This window comes from Hypanus sabinus, chromosome 10 (genome assembly GCF_030144855.1).
Source record: "Hypanus sabinus isolate sHypSab1 chromosome 10, sHypSab1.hap1, whole genome shotgun sequence".
In the NCBI taxonomy this organism is placed as follows: domain Eukaryota; kingdom Metazoa; phylum Chordata; class Chondrichthyes; order Myliobatiformes; family Dasyatidae; genus Hypanus; species Hypanus sabinus.
Window position 1 is genome coordinate 69,150,081 of NC_082715.1, and position 17,955 is coordinate 69,168,035.

General features: G+C 41.4%; 1 protein-coding gene across 1 annotated transcript in view; it reads right to left on the reverse strand.

Moving 5' to 3' along the window:
• Positions 1 to 1,543: 1,543 nt before the first annotated feature.
• Positions 1,544 to 17,955, reverse strand: part of LOC132400740 (myomesin-2-like) — a 43,910-nt gene continuing 27,498 nt past the window's right edge. Inside the window, exons 3-8 of the mRNA XM_059982039.1 lie at positions 15,397 to 15,571; positions 13,628 to 13,749; positions 9,356 to 9,482; positions 7,645 to 7,823; positions 3,523 to 3,637; positions 1,544 to 2,355 (exon numbers count right to left, since the gene is read on the reverse strand). Coding sequence (XP_059838022.1) covers positions 2,195 to 2,355; positions 3,523 to 3,637; positions 7,645 to 7,823; positions 9,356 to 9,434 — 534 coding nt within the window. The 5' untranslated portion in view covers positions 9,435 to 9,482; positions 13,628 to 13,749; positions 15,397 to 15,571 and the 3' untranslated portion in view covers positions 1,544 to 2,194. The remainder of the gene's footprint in view (positions 2,356 to 3,522; positions 3,638 to 7,644; positions 7,824 to 9,355; positions 9,483 to 13,627; positions 13,750 to 15,396; positions 15,572 to 17,955) is intronic.

Genomic DNA, 17,955 nt, shown 5'->3' on the forward strand with positions numbered 1-17,955 from the left:
GACTGACTGAGCAAGTCAACGACCAATTAACCGACTGCCTCAACAATAAAAAGCGAACTGCTGAAGGAACACATCCAGTCAGGCAGCATCCCTGGGTGAAATAGACTGGCGAAAATTTGGGTTGAGACCCTTCATGTAGACTGAAAGGTAAAGGGGAGTTAGTGAGTGTAAACAGCTAAGGGGAAGGGTGGATCAAGAATTAGTAGGTGATAGGTGCTGGTAAGGGGATGATAGGCAAATGAAGGAGGGGAGGACAGCAATAGTACCAGAGGTTGGGAGGTGATGGGATGATAGGCAGATGGAGGAAGGAAGGAAGGGTGGGGACATTGGAAGGTGATGGTTGGATCCAGGTGAGGAGGTGATAGACAGATGGAGGAGGGAAACATTGGAATAGTGACAGAGGCTGGGAGGTGGAGACTTGAGCTGCTGATGGTGGAATTTGATAGGAAAGGAAGGTGGAGCATGGAATGAAAAAAGGGAGGGGAGGCCAGTTGGGAACAGTGGGGACAGGGAACCCAGTGGAAGAGGGTATGGGTGAGGGGCAGATGGAGTGGTAGGTGAAGGAGGGATAAGAAACAGGTTGATGGGTGGTAGGAGAAGGAACTGGCTAGATCAGAGGGATAGAGAAGAAATGCACCTGAGATCTTCCAGGAATGAAAAGGTTAATGTATGAGGAGCGTTTGAATGCTCTGAGCCTAAACCAACTGCAGTTTAGAGAAATGAAGATGGATTCCATTGAAGCCTAAAGACCTAGATAGAGTGGACTTGGAGACGATGTACCCAATAGTGAGGGAGTCTAGGGCCAGAGGGTTCAGCTTCAGAATACAAGGTCTCCCTTTTGAATAGAGGTGAGAGGAACTTCTTTAGCCAGATGGTGGTGAATCTGCAGTATTCATTGTCACAGACATTAGTGCACCAGAGTCCAAATCATTGGATATATTTAAAGCAGATGTTGATAGGTTCTTAATTAGTCTGGATGTCAAAGGTTATGGGGAGAAGACAAGGACAATGGAGTTGAGAGTGATAATTAATCAGCCATAATGGAATGTCAGAGTAGAATTGATGGTCTGAAAGGTCTATTTCTGCACATTTGTCTTATAGTCTATTGGATGCAGGTGAGTAGAAGTGATAGGCAGATGGAGAAGGGGAGATTAGGAAAAGTGACAGAGGCTGGGAGGTGATGGGCGGATCCAGGTGAGGAGGGTGACTGGCAGATGGAGAAGGAGAGAGAGGGAATAGTGACAGACGCTGGAAGGTGATGGGTAGAGCCATTTATCAGGTAAGATCAAGGATTCAGGGTGTTGAAACAGATCACACCAGATCTCCATCTACCAGGACTTAACATGGTAATGGCATGGATCTTAAGTACTGCTAATGATGGCAGAGGTAATACTCTGACCATAAGGCTCTTTGGGAAACACAGGAGATTCTGCAGATGCTAAAAATCCAGAGGAAGACATACAAACTGCCAAAGGAGGGGGATAAGCAGGCAACATTTCAGGCTGAGACCCTTCATCTGGACTGGAAAGGAAGGGTGCAAAAGGTGGGGTGAGGGGAGGGACTACATGCTGGCAGGTGAACAGGCTGAGAACAGGTGAAAGGGAAGGTGAATAGGTAGGGGGGTGAAGTGAGAATAGTTGGAAGAGGTAAAGGGCTGAAAAAAAGGAATCTGTTAAGATTCATGGAGAAAAGGAAAAGAAGAGGGGAGCCAATGGGAAACAATAAGCAGGTAAGGAAAAGAGAAGAAATGAGATGGGAGCCAGAACAGGGAACGGAAACAGAGAGAAGGGGGAAGGGTTGAAATTACCAGTAGAGAAATCGATGTTCATGCCTCAGGTTGGAGGCTACCCAGACGAGGTGTTGCTCCTGCGACCTGCATGTGGCTTGGTTGTGGCAGCAGAGGAGGTCATGGACCAACATGTCAGAATGGGAATGGCACATCAAATTGAAATGGATAGCTACCAGGTGATCTTGACCCGTTGAGTTCCTCCAGCATCTTGTGTGTGTTGTTAAAGGCACTAAGGGATGCCCTGAAAGGTGCTATACAAATGAAAGTCATTGTTTATTGATAACCCATTGTGCTTGCCAGTGAGATGTTGGGACAAACCCAGGCCCAATCAAAGTGGAGCCTCGATCAGTACCAAACTGAGATTGCTGAACCTAACCTAGCCCGGACAGCAGAAAGTGAATTGACTTACATGTCACCCTCTGTTTCAACGTGAACCCGGGAGAAGTCAGTGATGTCCTCGTAGGCCAGGCCCCAGAAAAACTGGGAGGCATCGGTCATGTCAGAGCATTGGAAGCTCATATAGATGTTGCCGTTGTCATCCACACCTGCTGAAATCTCTTTGGTTCCTTGTGCACAAGTTAAGAGAAAGGTTTGTGGGTACAGGAACCAGCACTGCTGTTCCCAACATCATTCAGTTACAGTACTTAAAATAAATAATGTTTAACATTTAACCAGCGATTCTCCACTGCTGGGACATTTCAGATATATGAACGTAGGCAGACTCCCATAATATCCCATAATGGTGTATAAAGGGAGGATGGGAGGATGAATACAGGACCCTGATGGAGGACTTTGTCAAATGGTGCAAGCTGAATCATCATCGGCAGCTCAACATTAGTAAGACAAAGGAGATGGTGATGGACTTTAACTTGTATTGCTCCCAGGGTGCACCTGGATGACAGACTTGAGCGGAGCACCAACACAGAGGCTGTGTACAAAAGAGGGCCAGAGTTGCCTCTACTTCCTGAGGAGACTGAGATCCTTTGGAGTACGTAAACATCTCCTTAACATGTTCTACCCGTCTGTTGTCACTAGTACAATCTTCTGTGTGGTGGTGTGCTGGGGCAATGGCATCAATACAGGTAATGCCAACAGGATCAATAAACTGATCAGAAAGGCTGGCTCTGTTATGGGAGACAAACTGGACACACCGGAGGCTGTGGTAGAACAAAGGATCCTGTGGAAGTTCCTGGCAATTCTGGAAAATGTTTCTCTCCCTCTGGATACACCTTGGCTGAATAGAGGAGCCCCTTTAGTAACAGGCTAAGATAACTGCTGCTCCGAAGAGTGCTAAGTGGATAATTCTTACCCTCAGCCATTAGGCTCTATAATGGGTCAAACTATTGCCAGGAAAGTGATGACCCTCTCCTGTTTATGGTAACTAATTTTTTATTCTTTCTACTCCTCTTTTAATACTTATATTTGTGCACCTGTAATGCTACCGTTACACAGTAATTTCCTTTGGGATCAATAAAATATCTGTCTAATCTGGATTCTAATTGTTGAGAAATCTGTACATTTCAACTCCTGCCTCACAAAGCATTTTTCTTGTAATCTCTTTATACACATGGGCACACTATTCCCCATACACCCTTTAATCTCACTGCCAGCTGGTTACTACCCTCATTTTAAACTTCCTAATGCCCACATTTATTTTTGAACAGATCGAGACACCAGTTCTTGTGCTGTCTGTGAGGACCCTGTCAGCTGCAAGTGATGGGCCGTTGACGTACCTGGTCTGGTGTGAACCAGCACGGGCTCTGAAGGCTCAGATGGCTTCCCTGCTCCATGCGAGTTCACTGCTCGTACTTTGAAAATATATCTCTTCCCTTCCTCCAACTGAGTAACCTGGGAGAACAGCAGAGTGAAGTCAGTTAATGATACAGAATGAACCAAACCTATTGTGATTAAATCCAGAAGAGTATAAAGTGATCCAGAGAAGGTTTACGAGAACGATCCTGGGAATCAACTGGGTAACATATAAAGAGCATTTGATTAGTTTCGGTGAGTACTTTAGAGTTTAGAATAATGGGGGTGGCGGGGGGAAGGATCTCATGGGGTCTGTGAGATTATTCCTCATGTTGGAAACACCTTTTCTACATCCTCCCTATCTAGGGATCTTGAACAGCCTAGATAGAATGGATGTTGAGAGGATGATTCCTATAGTGAGAGAGTCCGGAACCAGAGGGCACAATCTCAGAACACAAGGACTTCCTTTTAGAACAGAGATGAGGAGGAAGTTCTGCAGCCAGAGGATAGTGAATCTGTGGAATTTATTGGCACGGATGCCTATGGCAGCCAAGTCATTGTGTGTATTTAAAGCTAACGTTAATAGGTTCTTTTTGGAAGCCAACTCGATTACGAAATTTTCGATTATTTCTCTTCTTGGATCCTCTCTTCCTTTATCTTTAAATAAATTAACTGACAGTTTGGTGGTTAAACACACTTTGAGGATCTGGCTACAGTTTAGAAAACATTTTGGTTTATTGAGATTTTCCATTTCTAGTCCCATTTTTTCAAATTTTTTTTTTAAAACCATCTACGACCGATCTGTTTTTTTTAGAGAATGGGATAGATTAGGCATTAAATGATTTCAGGATCTGTTGTTGGAATTACTCTTTCTTCGTTTGAGCAGCTCTCAGTGAAAAATAACCTATCAAATACCCACTTTTTTCTGCAGATTAGAGATTTTTAAAGATCTAAACTACATATATTTCCTAACAGCCCAGATAAGAACATAAGAGGTAATTTTTAATTTGAAACCTTTTGATAATGGCTCAATATCTTATATTTATGGTCTATTGTTGGGATTGAGAATGGCTCCTTTAGACAAAATTAAAAAAGATTGGGAAAAGGATTTACAGACTTCATTATCTGATGAGACCCGGAGGGCTATTTTCAAAATGGTTAATTCTTCATCATTATGTGCTCGTCATTCCCTCCTACAATTTAAAGTGGTACGTAGGGCTCATATGTCTAAACTCAAACTCTTTTGTTTTTTGCAGATATATCTCCTTATTGTGATAGATGTAATAATGGAAAGACTTCATTAATTCATATGTTTTGTTCATGTTCAAGGCTTGAAAAATATTGGAAAGGTGTATTTCAAACTTCTTCTGTACTTTTCGAAGTTAATTTTAAGCCCAATCCTTGTGACTGTTTTATTTGGTATCATTGAGGAAAGAGCTATAATTTCTCATTTGTGGGTATTGGCTTTTATTTCTCTGATGGCTTGGAGGGTGATCTTGCTTAAATGGAAGGAGGTTGCCCCCTACACACGCTCAATGGTTATGTCATGTTCAAATTTAGAGAAGATTCGTTGTTCGATTTCTGATTCTAACCAAGATTTTCAAATGCTATGAGGACCCTTTCTGAACTACTTTTAAAATCTTTGAATTGTTATTGTTATTAAAATATGGATCTGGGCTATTATTATAAAACACTATATGGTAAAGTACTCTTTTTTTTCTCTTGTTTTTTTTATCAACCAGCTTTGTCTTGATAGAGAGTGTAGATTATTTTTATAATATAATTAACCATATTATTGTATTTCATAATTCAATTCATTTTATTTGATTGATCATGAATATGGGATACTGTGATTGTATCAGTGTGATTTATATATAGTGCATCTTGTGCTATCTTATTTTGATTTATAATAAATATCCTTATGAATTCTGTATTTGTGTATATGAAATTTAATAAAAATATTGGAAAGATAGGTTCTTGTTAATAAGGGTGTCAAAGGTTATGGGGTAAAGGCAGAAAAATGTGGTTGAGATGAAAAATAAATCAATCATGATCAAATGGCATTTGACTCAATTAGACTCAATGGCATTTTTCTGCTCCTATATCTTATGGTCGCTGGAGATCGAACCTGAAGGCAGAATACAGGCTAGTGACAGAATTCTTAACAGTGTGGTAGAACAGAGGGATCTTGGGGGTCACATCAACAGATCTCTTAAAGTTGCCACATAAATTGATAGGATTGTTAAGAAAGCATATCATGAGTTAGCATTCATTATTTGGAAGTTTGAGTTCATGAGCCACAAAGTAATCTTGTTGCTCTATAAAAGCTTGGTTTGACCACACTTGGAATATTGTGTTCATTTCTGGTTGCCTCATTATTGGAAGGATATTCAAATTTAAAAGTAAATTTATTTTCAAAGTACATATGCATCACCATATACAACCCCCAAGATTCATTTTCTTGCAGGCACTCACAGTAAATACAAGTAAACACAAGAGAATCACTGAAAAACCTCATTCAACATGATGGATAAACAACTAATATACAAAAGACCACAAACTGTAAATACCAAAAAAAAGAAAAAAAAATTAGATCACTGTAGAAATCTGTTTTCACTTTGACATGAAAAATTATTTTTTGTTGATCAATGTCAAAAAAGCCAAATGAAATCCATTGCGATTCAATGTTGTAAAACAATAAAACATGAAAACTTCTAAGGGGGGGGTGAATACTTTTTATAGGCACTGAATATGCCGATTCATCACCACCTTTGATATGGCCTATGGCTGTGGTGCCGTCAGCAAACTTAAATATGGCGTCAGCAATCTTAAATATAGCATCAGCAATTTTAAATATGGAAGCTTTAGAGAAGGTACAGTGGAGATTTACCAGGATGGATTAGAGAACATGTCTTATGATGAAAGCTTGAGTAAGCTAGTACTTTTCTTTTGGAGCAAAGGAGGATGCGAGGCAAATTGACAGAGCTGTGCAAGAGGCATATATAGAGTGGATAGCCAGCAATTTTCCCAGAGTGGCAATGGCTAAAACCAGAAGACATCTGTTGAAGTTGAGTGGAGGAAAGTTTAGTGGAGATGTCAGAGGTAGGTGTTTTTTTTCCTGCACAGAGAGTGGTTGGAGCTCTGTGGGTGGGGGTACAGGGCATAATATTAGGGATATTTAAGAGACTTAAGGATGTAAGAAAAATAGAGTTCTATGGGCTGTGTAGGAAGGAAGGAATAGATTCATCATGGGGTAGATTTATATAGGTTGGCACAACGTCATGGACCAAAAGACCTGTACGGTGTTGTTCTGTTCTATATTTTATATTGTAATTATTTTATTTAAATGGTAATACAGACCATACCAGGGTTTGTTTCGGAGTTCTGTCTGTAAATTGATATCCGTGCAAGTCAGAAACATCCGTTTTCTACGGTAACTCTTACTGCATGTGTACTTTCTAAAGGTCTCTCATTTCATTGAATAATCACCACAACAGGACCGATAATTAAATTGGCAACATATATAAAATGCTGGAGGAACTCAGCAGGCCAGGCAGCATCTATAGAAAGGAATAAACAGCCGACGTTACGGGCCAAGACTCTTCATCAGGACTCAATTAAATAAATGGAATGTATACAACATCCCATCATTTCCCAACACCATGAAACATTTTATTTATTCTTATTGCTAGCTGGAAAACTGCTTTAAAATATACAGAGATAAAATATATTTTGTTGCTGATTTTCTGCTGAACATCCAAGAGCCTCTTAGACTGACACATGGCTGCAAGAAAAAGAGGGTTATGGGCTGTGTAGAAGGGATGTATTGGATTCATCCCGGGGTAGGTTTATATAGGACATGCTCTGTTGGTGCCAGAATGCACCAGTGTGCTCCCAGTACATCCATAGGTTGTGTCATTGTTAACACAAATGACACGTTTCATTGTATGTTCTTGTGTAAGTGATAAACAAATGAATCTGAATTGAAATAAAAAACTCTCAATTTAAGCAAGCTTTCATAGATCACTGGACTGAATTCCAAATACTAACACTTCAGTATCAGTGCCAAGTGTTTTGTAAACTTAGCCCAATGCTTCATCACTGACCTTCAGGTAGCGGGTGCTTACGGGCTGTTCTGTCACAGTTCTCCACTCTTCTGAGCCCAGTTCACAGATGTCCACCAAGTAGCCAGTGACATCACTACTGCCGGTATAGATCGGTGGCTTCCACAGGATCACCAGGGAGTGGCTTCTCAGTTCACAGAAGGTCAAGTCGTAAGTTGGTCCTGAGGGACATCAAGGATAAGAACATCTTAGTATCCCCTAGTGGAGTGACTTCTTCATCAGATAACAGTGTCAGAATACAGTAACAGTATTATATCTTGCAAAGATGTCAAAAAGGAAGTATTACAATAGACATGGGGGATTACAATATGCAGGTACATTGGGAAAATCAGGTTGGTGCAACGTTTGGATCCTGAGAGAGAATTTTTAGGATATCTAGATATGGTATTTAGAGAAGCTCATGAGCCCACTAGGGGATTAGCTATTCTGGATTGGGTGTTGTGTAATGAATCAAGAAGCTTAAGGTAAAGAAACCCTTATGAGCCAGTGATAGAATTCACTCTGCAATTTGAGAGGGAGAAGCTAACGTTGAATGCATCATTATTACAGTGGAATAAAGGAAATTGGGAGTAAAGGCAGGAGAGCAGAGCTGGCCAAAGTTGATTGGAAGGAAACACGAGTGGGGTGATGGCACAGCAGCAATGGCTGGAGTTTCTGGGAACAATTTAGAAGGCACAGGATAGATACATCCCAAAGTAGAAGTAGCATTCGAAAGGCAGGATAACATATGCTAGAAGAGAAGTCAGAGCCACCATAAAAGCCAAAGGGAGGGCATATAATAGAGCAGAAAATAATGGTAAGTTAGAAAATTGGGAAGCTTTTAAAAACCAACAGAAGGCCAGAAGGCAACTAAAATGTCATAAGAAAGAAAAAGATGAAATATGAAGGTAAACAAGCCAATAACATCAATGAGTATATCAAAAGTTTTTTTTTTCCGACATACGAAGTGTGAGAGAGAGGCGATGGTGGATATTCAACCACTGGAAATTGATGGTGTAATGGGGGAAACGAGGAAATCGTGGACAAACTGGATAAGTATTTTGCATCGGTCTTCACTTTGGGAGACACTAGCAGTATGCTGGAAGTTCAAGAATGCCGGGGCAGAAATGAGTGCAGCAGCCGCTATTACTAGGGAGAAGGTGCTTGGGAAGCTGAAAGGACTAAAGGTAGATAAGTCACCAAAACCAGATGGACTACATCATACAGTTCAGAAAGAGGGAACTGAAGAGATTTTGGAGGCATTAGTAATGATCTTTTAAGAATCAATAGATTTTGGCATGGTTCTGGAGGACTAGAAAATTGCTTAAATCATTGCACTCTTCAAGAAAGGGAGAGAGGCAGAAGAAAGGCCAGTCATCCTGACCTCTGTGGCTTGGGAAGATGCTGGAGTCAATTGGTAAGGATATGGTTTCAGAGTACTTGGAGGCACATGATAAAAAAAAGAGCAAAGTCAATCAAGGGACACCCATTTAAAACAGAGATGAGGAGGAATTCCTTGATCCAGAGAGTGGTAAACTTCTGGCATCTATTGCCATAGATGGAAGTGTCTTTAGGTACCTTGGCAGAACAGTCTCGATTGGCCAAGTGGCCTAATTCTGCTCCTATGTCTTCTGGTTATATTTATACAGATGTATACCTGCCAGAGTGACTATCCTGTGGGTATAAGTGCCCTGGGACATCTCCAGTCAGTTACCTGGCTCGGCCATGGTCCAGGCTTCACATTTGAAAGGTCGACTGCACTCTGAAGAGATACCCACACCACCAAGGTTCATGGCGCTAACCTTAAACTCCTAGAAAGAGCCTTCCTTCAGATGTTCAACCTTTTGAAGAACCAAAGAAAGCATCTATCAATATGGTTTTCTCAACAAGCATGAAAGGAAACCTCAAACACATGATCATAACCTCATACAAGAGTCTATTGTACATTAATATATCATCCTGTTTTGGTTTTGGTGGGGGGGGGGGGTGGTCCCCTTGTCCATAATCACTTCAGCTCAAAATGCTTGAGGGCTCTGGACCAACAGTAAGGACAACTGAAGTTAAGATGGATAGTTAGGAAAAAATAGGCTCCATTATGTATTAACCCTGCTCCTGTTCTCTGGATATGTGTGGGAGCTTGAATTGCAGAGTCAACGTTGAGAAGGCAGTCACAACTTGGTTATATGGGACTCTTGCTTACATGGATTTTACAAAGGAAACTCAAAATTTCCTCCTGGACAGCTGATGTGAGTGGAGGCAATGGTCCAGATCAAAGTTTGGCACCATGTAAATAACACCAGCAATGGTGGTAGAACTGAACTCAGAAAGACCTTCAAGTATACGTTCACTGTCTCCCTACTGTGTACTGTACTTGGAGATGAAAGTCAAGTCAATTTTACTGTCATATGCACGAGTACATATATGCATAGCTGCAATGAAAAATTTGCAACAGTATTACAGACACAGTGTTAGATATACAACAATATGGCAACGTAGTGGTTAGTGTGACGCTATTACAGCTTGGAGTGTTGGAGGTCGGAATTCAACTCCAATGTCGTCTGTAAGGAATCTGTACATCCTCCACATGGAATTCATGGGTTTTCTCCAGGTGCTCTGGTTTCCTCCCACAGTACAAAGATATACCATTTAGTAGGTTAATTGGTCATTGTAAATTGTCCAGTGATTAGGCGAGGATTAAATTGGAAGTTGCTGGGCTGTGTGACTCAAAAGGCTGGTAAGGCCTATTCTATGCTGTATCTCAATAAACAAGTTCACAAGTTCAAAATTCAAAATAAATTTATTATCAATATGTAAATGAAACAAAGCAATTTTTACAAGATTTTAGTGTAAAGTAGTGATTGTTGGTAAACCAAGTGATTAGGATTTTGCCAGTTAGTTGAAGGGGGGATTTCTTTCAGACCTAAAATGTTAACTCCATATCTTTCTCCAAAGATGCTGCCTACCCTTTGGGGTATTTCCAACAACTTATTTAGGAAAAGCAGATTATCTCCATCAAACTTCAGAAAGTTTATCTGCTGTTTTCCTCCCTGTATTTAATCCAAGCTCCCATCACGTTATGAGTGACACAGTAGTACAGCAGTCAGCAAATGTTATACCGTAGGGCAATGATGGGATGGCTGTGGATGACAATAATGCAGAGAGAGAGGCAATGACTCTTGAATTGGCAGAAGCTACCTGTTCAGTGACACTGACATTCAGATTTGGGTCTGTTTATTGTCAGGTACACCAGAGTAGAGAGGTTTCAAAGTCACAGCAAAGAAACAGGCCTTTCAGCCCCTCTCATCCATACTGACGAAGTACAGTGCTGAGTGAGTCCTACTTCCCTGTGATTGGTCCATAACCTCTTAAACCTTACCTTCCATATCCAAATATCTTTAAAATGTAATAGTTATTGCAATTACTATCACATCCTCTAGCAGCTCATTCCATACACCCAGCACTCTGTGTGAAAAAGTTGTCTTTTTGGTCTCCTTTATATTGTTCCCTTCTCACCTTAAACCTATTCCCCCCAGGTTTAGATTCTCCACCCTGGGGAAAAGACTGCGACCATCTACCTACCTATGCTCCCCATAAGTATAAACCTGTTTTCCAGGGAAAACAGTCCCACCCTCTCTAAATAAGTCCAACCATTCAGTTGCATTAACCTCAAGTCACAGAGCACTACAGCACAGAAACAGGCTGTTTGGCCAATATACTCCGTGCCAAACTTAATCTTCCCAGACCCATCCCAAAGATTCCTCACAAATCTTCCCCATATCCATTCCAGCGAAATGCTACAGCAGTTCAGACTTGCAACCATTCTGAAACAGGTGTAAAATCCAACCTAAATCATTACAGATGGTCTGTGAGAATTTAAAACTAACGGTCCTGTAATTAGGTAACAGTGACACTTTAAGTTTAATCAGAAGTGAGTATTAAACTGTGCTGATGACTAGCAACACTGTGGAATGTTAATAATCTGATCTATTAAACAAAGTGCTGTTAGACAAAAACAAATGTGACTAATTGCTTCACAGTACCTACCGTGAGGAACCCCTCCTCCTAAAAGGGTCACATAAAGAAAACAATTTAAATACAGCAGATTTAAATACACCCATATTACTAACAAGGCTTGAATATATAAAAGGATTGAAATTACTTGATCATAACTGATATTTGTTGCTGTCGTTGTGTTTCTGTCCATTGCTTCAATGAAGATAGACAAGATTCTGCAGAAGCTGGAAATCGAGAGTAACTCACACAGAATGCTGGAGGAACAGGCAGTGTCTACGGAGAGGAATAAACTGTTGATGTTTCAGGCTGGGACCCTTCATCAGGACTGGAAAGGAAGGGAGAAGAAGCCAGACTAAGAAGCTGGAGGGAGGGTAAGGAATACAAGCTGGCAGGTAAAAGATGAAACCAGATGAGAGGGAATGTGGGTGGCTGATGTGAGAAGCTGGGAGGTGATAGGTGGAAGAGGCAAAGGGCTGAAGAAGGAGGAATCTGATAGGAGAGGACAGTGGATACTCTGGATGAGCCTGGGTGAATTGCCTTCTACTAAGTTTGGCATCAAAGATACCTTCTGAAACAGAAATAAACATTCAGGGTAACATGACAAGCTGGTGGCTGCTGACTATTTTCTCTCTATCTTTCAGTCCTGATGAAGGGTCTCAACTGGAAATGTCAACAGGCCACATTTCCTTCTACAGATGCTTCTCACTCACTGCCCTAGTGTGTTGCTCCAGATTCCAGCATCCGCCTCCTCTTGTATTAGTAGCTGTAATCCATGCTTCTTCAAGAACTCCTCCGAACCCACAACCCCAAAATCTTGATTCACCATTTATACATTAAACAATCAGCAGATATAAGCCAGAGAATATGACATGACAATTTCTCTAATTTGTATCCTTTGGAATGGTGATAACTTTAAGTACCAACCTGTAATGGGACTCCGAGTGATGTTGAAATTATTTAGCAAAAATATTCCAGCACACTCCTCAAGATCCAGAACCAGGTAAGGCTGTGAATGCTTTTGACAAATCCCTGGTACCTTCCCAAAGAAATATTGCCCTTTTAGTCATGTCCTCTGCTCTCTGGCTCTCTTCAACCTCATTTTGAAGATGAAACTATAAACATTTTTGAACATAGAACATTACAGGACTGTATGGGTCATTTGGCCCACAACATTGTGCTGGCCTTTTAACCTACTTCAAGATCAATCTAACCCTTCCCTCCCACATAACCCTCCATTTTTTTCTTTAATCATGTGCTTATCTAAGAATTTCTTAAATGTCCCTAATATATTTGCCTCCACTACTACCCCTACTCTTTGTAAAAAAATCTACCTCTGGCATACTTTCCTTCAATCACCCTAACATTATGCTCTTTTGGATTAGCCACTTTCACCCCAGGATATTTTAATAGTGATAGTATCTGATAGTTCGTTTTCAAGATGGTCTCACACTCCACATGACCGGGTTTTCTAAAATTCAGAAAATCCATCAGCAAGTCACAGAATAATGGAAAAGTAGAATAGGAGAGCAGTCGAACTGAACAGGAATGCAAACTCAATCCACTGCGGGTTCCTACCTCTGCACGCCTCCCTATCAAAGTATTACAAAAGTATAAGTGTGATGCCAGATGCAAGTTGTTTGGACAGAAGCAGTGAGTGTATGGAACATGCTGCCAGGGTGGTGGTAGAGGCGGATGCATTATGGACACTGAACAAATACCAAAGCATATGGATGATGTAAAATAGAGGATTAGATTGATCTTAGAGTAGGTTAGAGGTCAGAACATTGTAAGCTGAAGGGCTTGTACTGTGCTGTAGTTCTCTATGTTCCAATATTAAGTTTATTCCTTTCCACAGAATAATGCATCCCTGCCCTTTGGTTCACCAGCAAGAGATTAGATTCCAGTCGTTATTTACATTCTTTTCCCGTTCTAATAATAGATACAGGTACAAGAGTCTTGACTAGACACTCACTTAGAGCTGCTTGGACAACGATGGGCTGCGACTCCTGAGAGAGTTCACTGACTCCCACAGCGTTTACGGCTTTCACACGGAAGATGTACTTGTGTCCATTGATTAGGCCATGAACTACAAATCTAACAGGGAGAGAACAGAAATGTTCATGAAGTGTTGAAGTAATTAAAATACTCACATGCCTGTGAGCATGAACAGAATTTCATGGCTCTTTTCATGTCTGAATGAAATCTAAAATGGAAAAAAAAAGCTGCAGACATGGGAGAATTCAGATGTTGGAATCTGGAGCAACACAGAAGCAGGAGGAACTCAGCAGGTCAGGCAGCATCTGTGGAGGGAAAATAGGCAGACATGGTTTCTGCTTGAGACCCTTGATCTGGACTGAAATATAGAGGGGAGATAGCCAGTATAAAGAGGTGAGGCGGAGGGGTGGAGCAAGAACTAGCAGGTGATGAGTTAATCCAGGTGAGGAGGGGTGATAGGAGGAGAGGAGGGTGAGAATAGTGACAGAGGCTGGGAGGTGATGGGTGGATTCAGGTGGGAGTATGATATGGAGGAGAGGAGGGTGGAAAAAATGAGAAAGGCTGAGAGGTGATGGATAGAAATGACAAAGGGCTGAAAATAGTAGAAATTGAGGCAAGAGATGGTTGCAGTTTGTTAAAACTCATCCCTTTCTTGGTTTTGCATGACATTTTCTGTTGGTTTGTATTTCACATGGTATTCGCTGAGTGAAATAAAGTGGCCAGAAGCCCCACATCCCAGAGTTCCATTGGGTTCATGCCTGCCAACTCCAGTAAACAATAGCTTGTGCAATAGGCAGAAATATTCCACATGGAGAAACAGGCCAAAATGTACATACAGATGGCAGTGTCCTCTCATGTTGAGTTGGCTCCTTCTCCAGTACAGGTCCCCTAGTCCAGAGGTCTATCCCACCTCCATTGTCAGGACAGGGAATGGACAGAGACCATAGTGCCAAGCCCGCAAGGGCAAACATTCCAGATCGGCTCTGAACCACCCCACTGAGACACTGAGGAACTCTGGAATCTCAGAGCACATTAATAGTTGCTCATTGAATCTGAGTCAGGGTTATTAACACAGACAAATTGCTTGAAATTTGTTGTTTGTGGCAGCAATTGCAGTGGTTCGTATGGTGTGTCCTGGGGTGCATCCCTGGTGAAGTGGCTTATCATGTCCAGTCTAGGGCAGCTCACTCGCTTTTGATTCCTACTGGACCCTCAGCTCCTACCTGTGGGTGGCTCTAAGTAGCTGTTTGCATATGACAGGAGCCACAGCCTGGTACGTTGCGGGCTAAATCAGGTGAGGGTAGATTGTGGGCCTCATACCTTGGTGAGATAGATATATGCCTGTGTTAGCTTGCAAGGTCAGCTCCAACAGACGAGGCAGATGAGATCAACAGTAAGACCCAACAACCGGGAAGGCGGCTCTCCAACGCTTTGTGGAGAGTGGAGGATGTGACAAGGAACAGAAGAAATCATCGTCACCAATTGCAACAAACAAAAACCCCAACTGTGATGATTAATTGTACCACTAGATCCAAACTTCTGAGTTTGAAAGAATGAAACTGCCCCAGTATAAAGGCTTTACCATTTTAAAAACTCTCCAACACAGGTCTCCTGTCATCATCAGATACAATGGACAACCACCACAGTGCACTACATAAAATTACTAAAAGAAACATATATTATCGATTGCTCAATGTAGCAAGTTTGACTTTGTACAAATTGAAGGCAAGGCTTTGTAAGAATAACCTGGTATATTTCACCGGTTTATGGTTACACGGCTGCCAATCATTGGTTCCCAGTAGGCAGGAATCAACGTAGCAACCAATCAGCTCACTGCCCTTCTTGGGAGGCAGCCACTGAACGACTACCGAATGTCTGGTGTTTCTCGCACATCGGACAGCACTTGGAGGAGACGGGATCTCTGAAAGAGGGAAGAATAAACAACATTAAAAGAAAAGTCAGAGTGCAACATTAACACCAGCATCAAGATCTTCGAAACTGAAATCAAAATGTTTTGAGAGATGCACACCATAATATGTTTTTTTTTTAAATAGCTTGAAGTATTAAACTCACATGCTTTAACCATATGCATTACGTACTTCTGGAAATCAAAGCCTGATGACAAAAGCCTGGAGACATGTCCTGGAGTGGGAAAACTGCCTGTGTGTGTGTGTGCATGGGTGGGAGGAGGAATGGGGCTTGTTTTGCTGCTGCTGTTTTATTGCTGATTGTGTTCAGTGTACTGCTTAACATCATGGGCATGCTATTTTATTTATTCATTTAGCAATACAACATGGAACATGTTCTTCGGCCCCATGAGCCAAATCATCCAGCAACCCACCTATTTAACACTAGCCTAATCACAGAACAATAAAATGACCAATTAACATTCTAACCTATACCTCTTTGGACTGTGGCAGGAAACTGGAGCACCTGGAGGAAACAAATGCCCTCAGGGGAAGGACATGCAAACTTCTTATAGACAACATCAGAACTGAACTCTGATGCTCTGAGCTGTAATGGCATCACACTAACTGCTATGCTCAGTTGTTGCTGAAATGTTTGGTGACACCTTGACGGCTGCCCCTAGCACATCCTTAAGTTATGTTGGCTGTTAATGTGAACGACACATTTCGCTGCATGTTTCCGCATACATGTGATAAATAAATGTGAATTTCAAACTGAAGCTCAGGGATGGAGGAGGGATAAGGAGTAATTGTACAAAGAGAACAGATACTACAAATCAATCACACACTGAAAAATGCAAGAGTCTCAACAATTACAACACAGCAATGGATTCAGTCCCTAGACTGTACAGAGTTTGAGCGTCTTAGCTACTTGGTTTATTACTGTTACATGCACTGAGATCCAGTGTAAAGCTTTGTTTTAGACACCATCCATACTGATCGTTGAAGCTGCTGGTACATGTTCTCAAGGTTTTCAATCTTCTGCCTGATGAAGAGGGGGAAAGAGAATTACTGGCCTGGCAGAGGTTTTTGATTGTTTTGGCTGCTTTCTCAAGACTTGTGGGAAGGTTTGCCAGAGCTGGCGTGGAGTGTTTAAACTAATTTGGTAGGGGGGTTGTAACCGGAGTAAGTGCTGACAACGGAGGAGTTGGTATACAAGTAGATGCAGAGTTTCATGAGAATCTGAGGAAGACATGTAGAGGGTAGGGTAAAAGTAAAGTCACTGTGATGAGTTGAAATGTAACATGGGGGCAAAATTGAAGTGGGTGACAAATAGAGAATTGAAGATTCTTTGAATGCAAGTAGTATACAGAATAAGGTAGAAGATCCTGTAGCATAGTTACAGATTGGCAGGTATGATGATGTGGGCATCACTAAGTCATGGCTGAAAGATCATAGTTGGGAGCTTAACATCAAAGGATACACATTGTATTGAAAAGACGGGCAGGTAGGCAGCAGTGATGAAGTGGCCCTGTTGTTTAAAAAAAAACAAACTGAAATTCTTAGAAAGAGGTTTGTAAGAAAGAGATTAGAAAGAGGTTCATATCCTTGTGGGTAGAGTCAAGAAAGTGCAAGAGTTAAAAGACCCTAATGGGAGTTATATACAGGCCTCCAAACAATAACTAGGATGTGGAATATAATTATAATGAGAGATAGAACATGTAGGTACCAAGAACGATAGTCATGGGGGGATTTCAATATGCAGGTGGATTGGGAAAATCAGGTTGGTGCTGGATTCAAAGAGGGAATTTGTTGAATGCCTACAAGATGGCTTTTTAGTGCAGCTTGTGGTTGAGCCCACAAGGTGAATGGAAATTCTTAATAGGATATTGTGGAAAGAACCAGATTTGATTAGGGAACTTAAGGTAAAGAAACTCTTAGGAGACAGTGATCTTATGATCAAATGATAGAATTCAACCTGCTGTTGGGAGGGTGAAGATAAAGGTAGATGTATTAGTAGCACAATGGAGTAAAGGCAATTGCAGAGGCACGAGTGTGGAACTGGGTAAAGATGATTGAAAGAGGACACTAGCAGGGATGACAGCAGAACAACAATGGCTGCAAGTTCTGGGGGAAATTTGGAAGATGTAAGATATATACATCCCAATGATAAAGGAGTTTTCCAAAGGGAGGTCGAGGCAACTGTGGCTGATGAGGGAAGTCAAAAAAGCATAAAAGGAAAAGGCAAATAACAGCAAAAATTTTTGAAAATTAGAGGATTGGGAAGCTATTAAAAAAACAACAGAAGGCAACTAATAAAGTCATAAGGAGAGAAGAGATGAAATATGAAAGCAAGCCGGCCAATACTATAAAAGGGGATACCAAAAGTTTCTTTCAG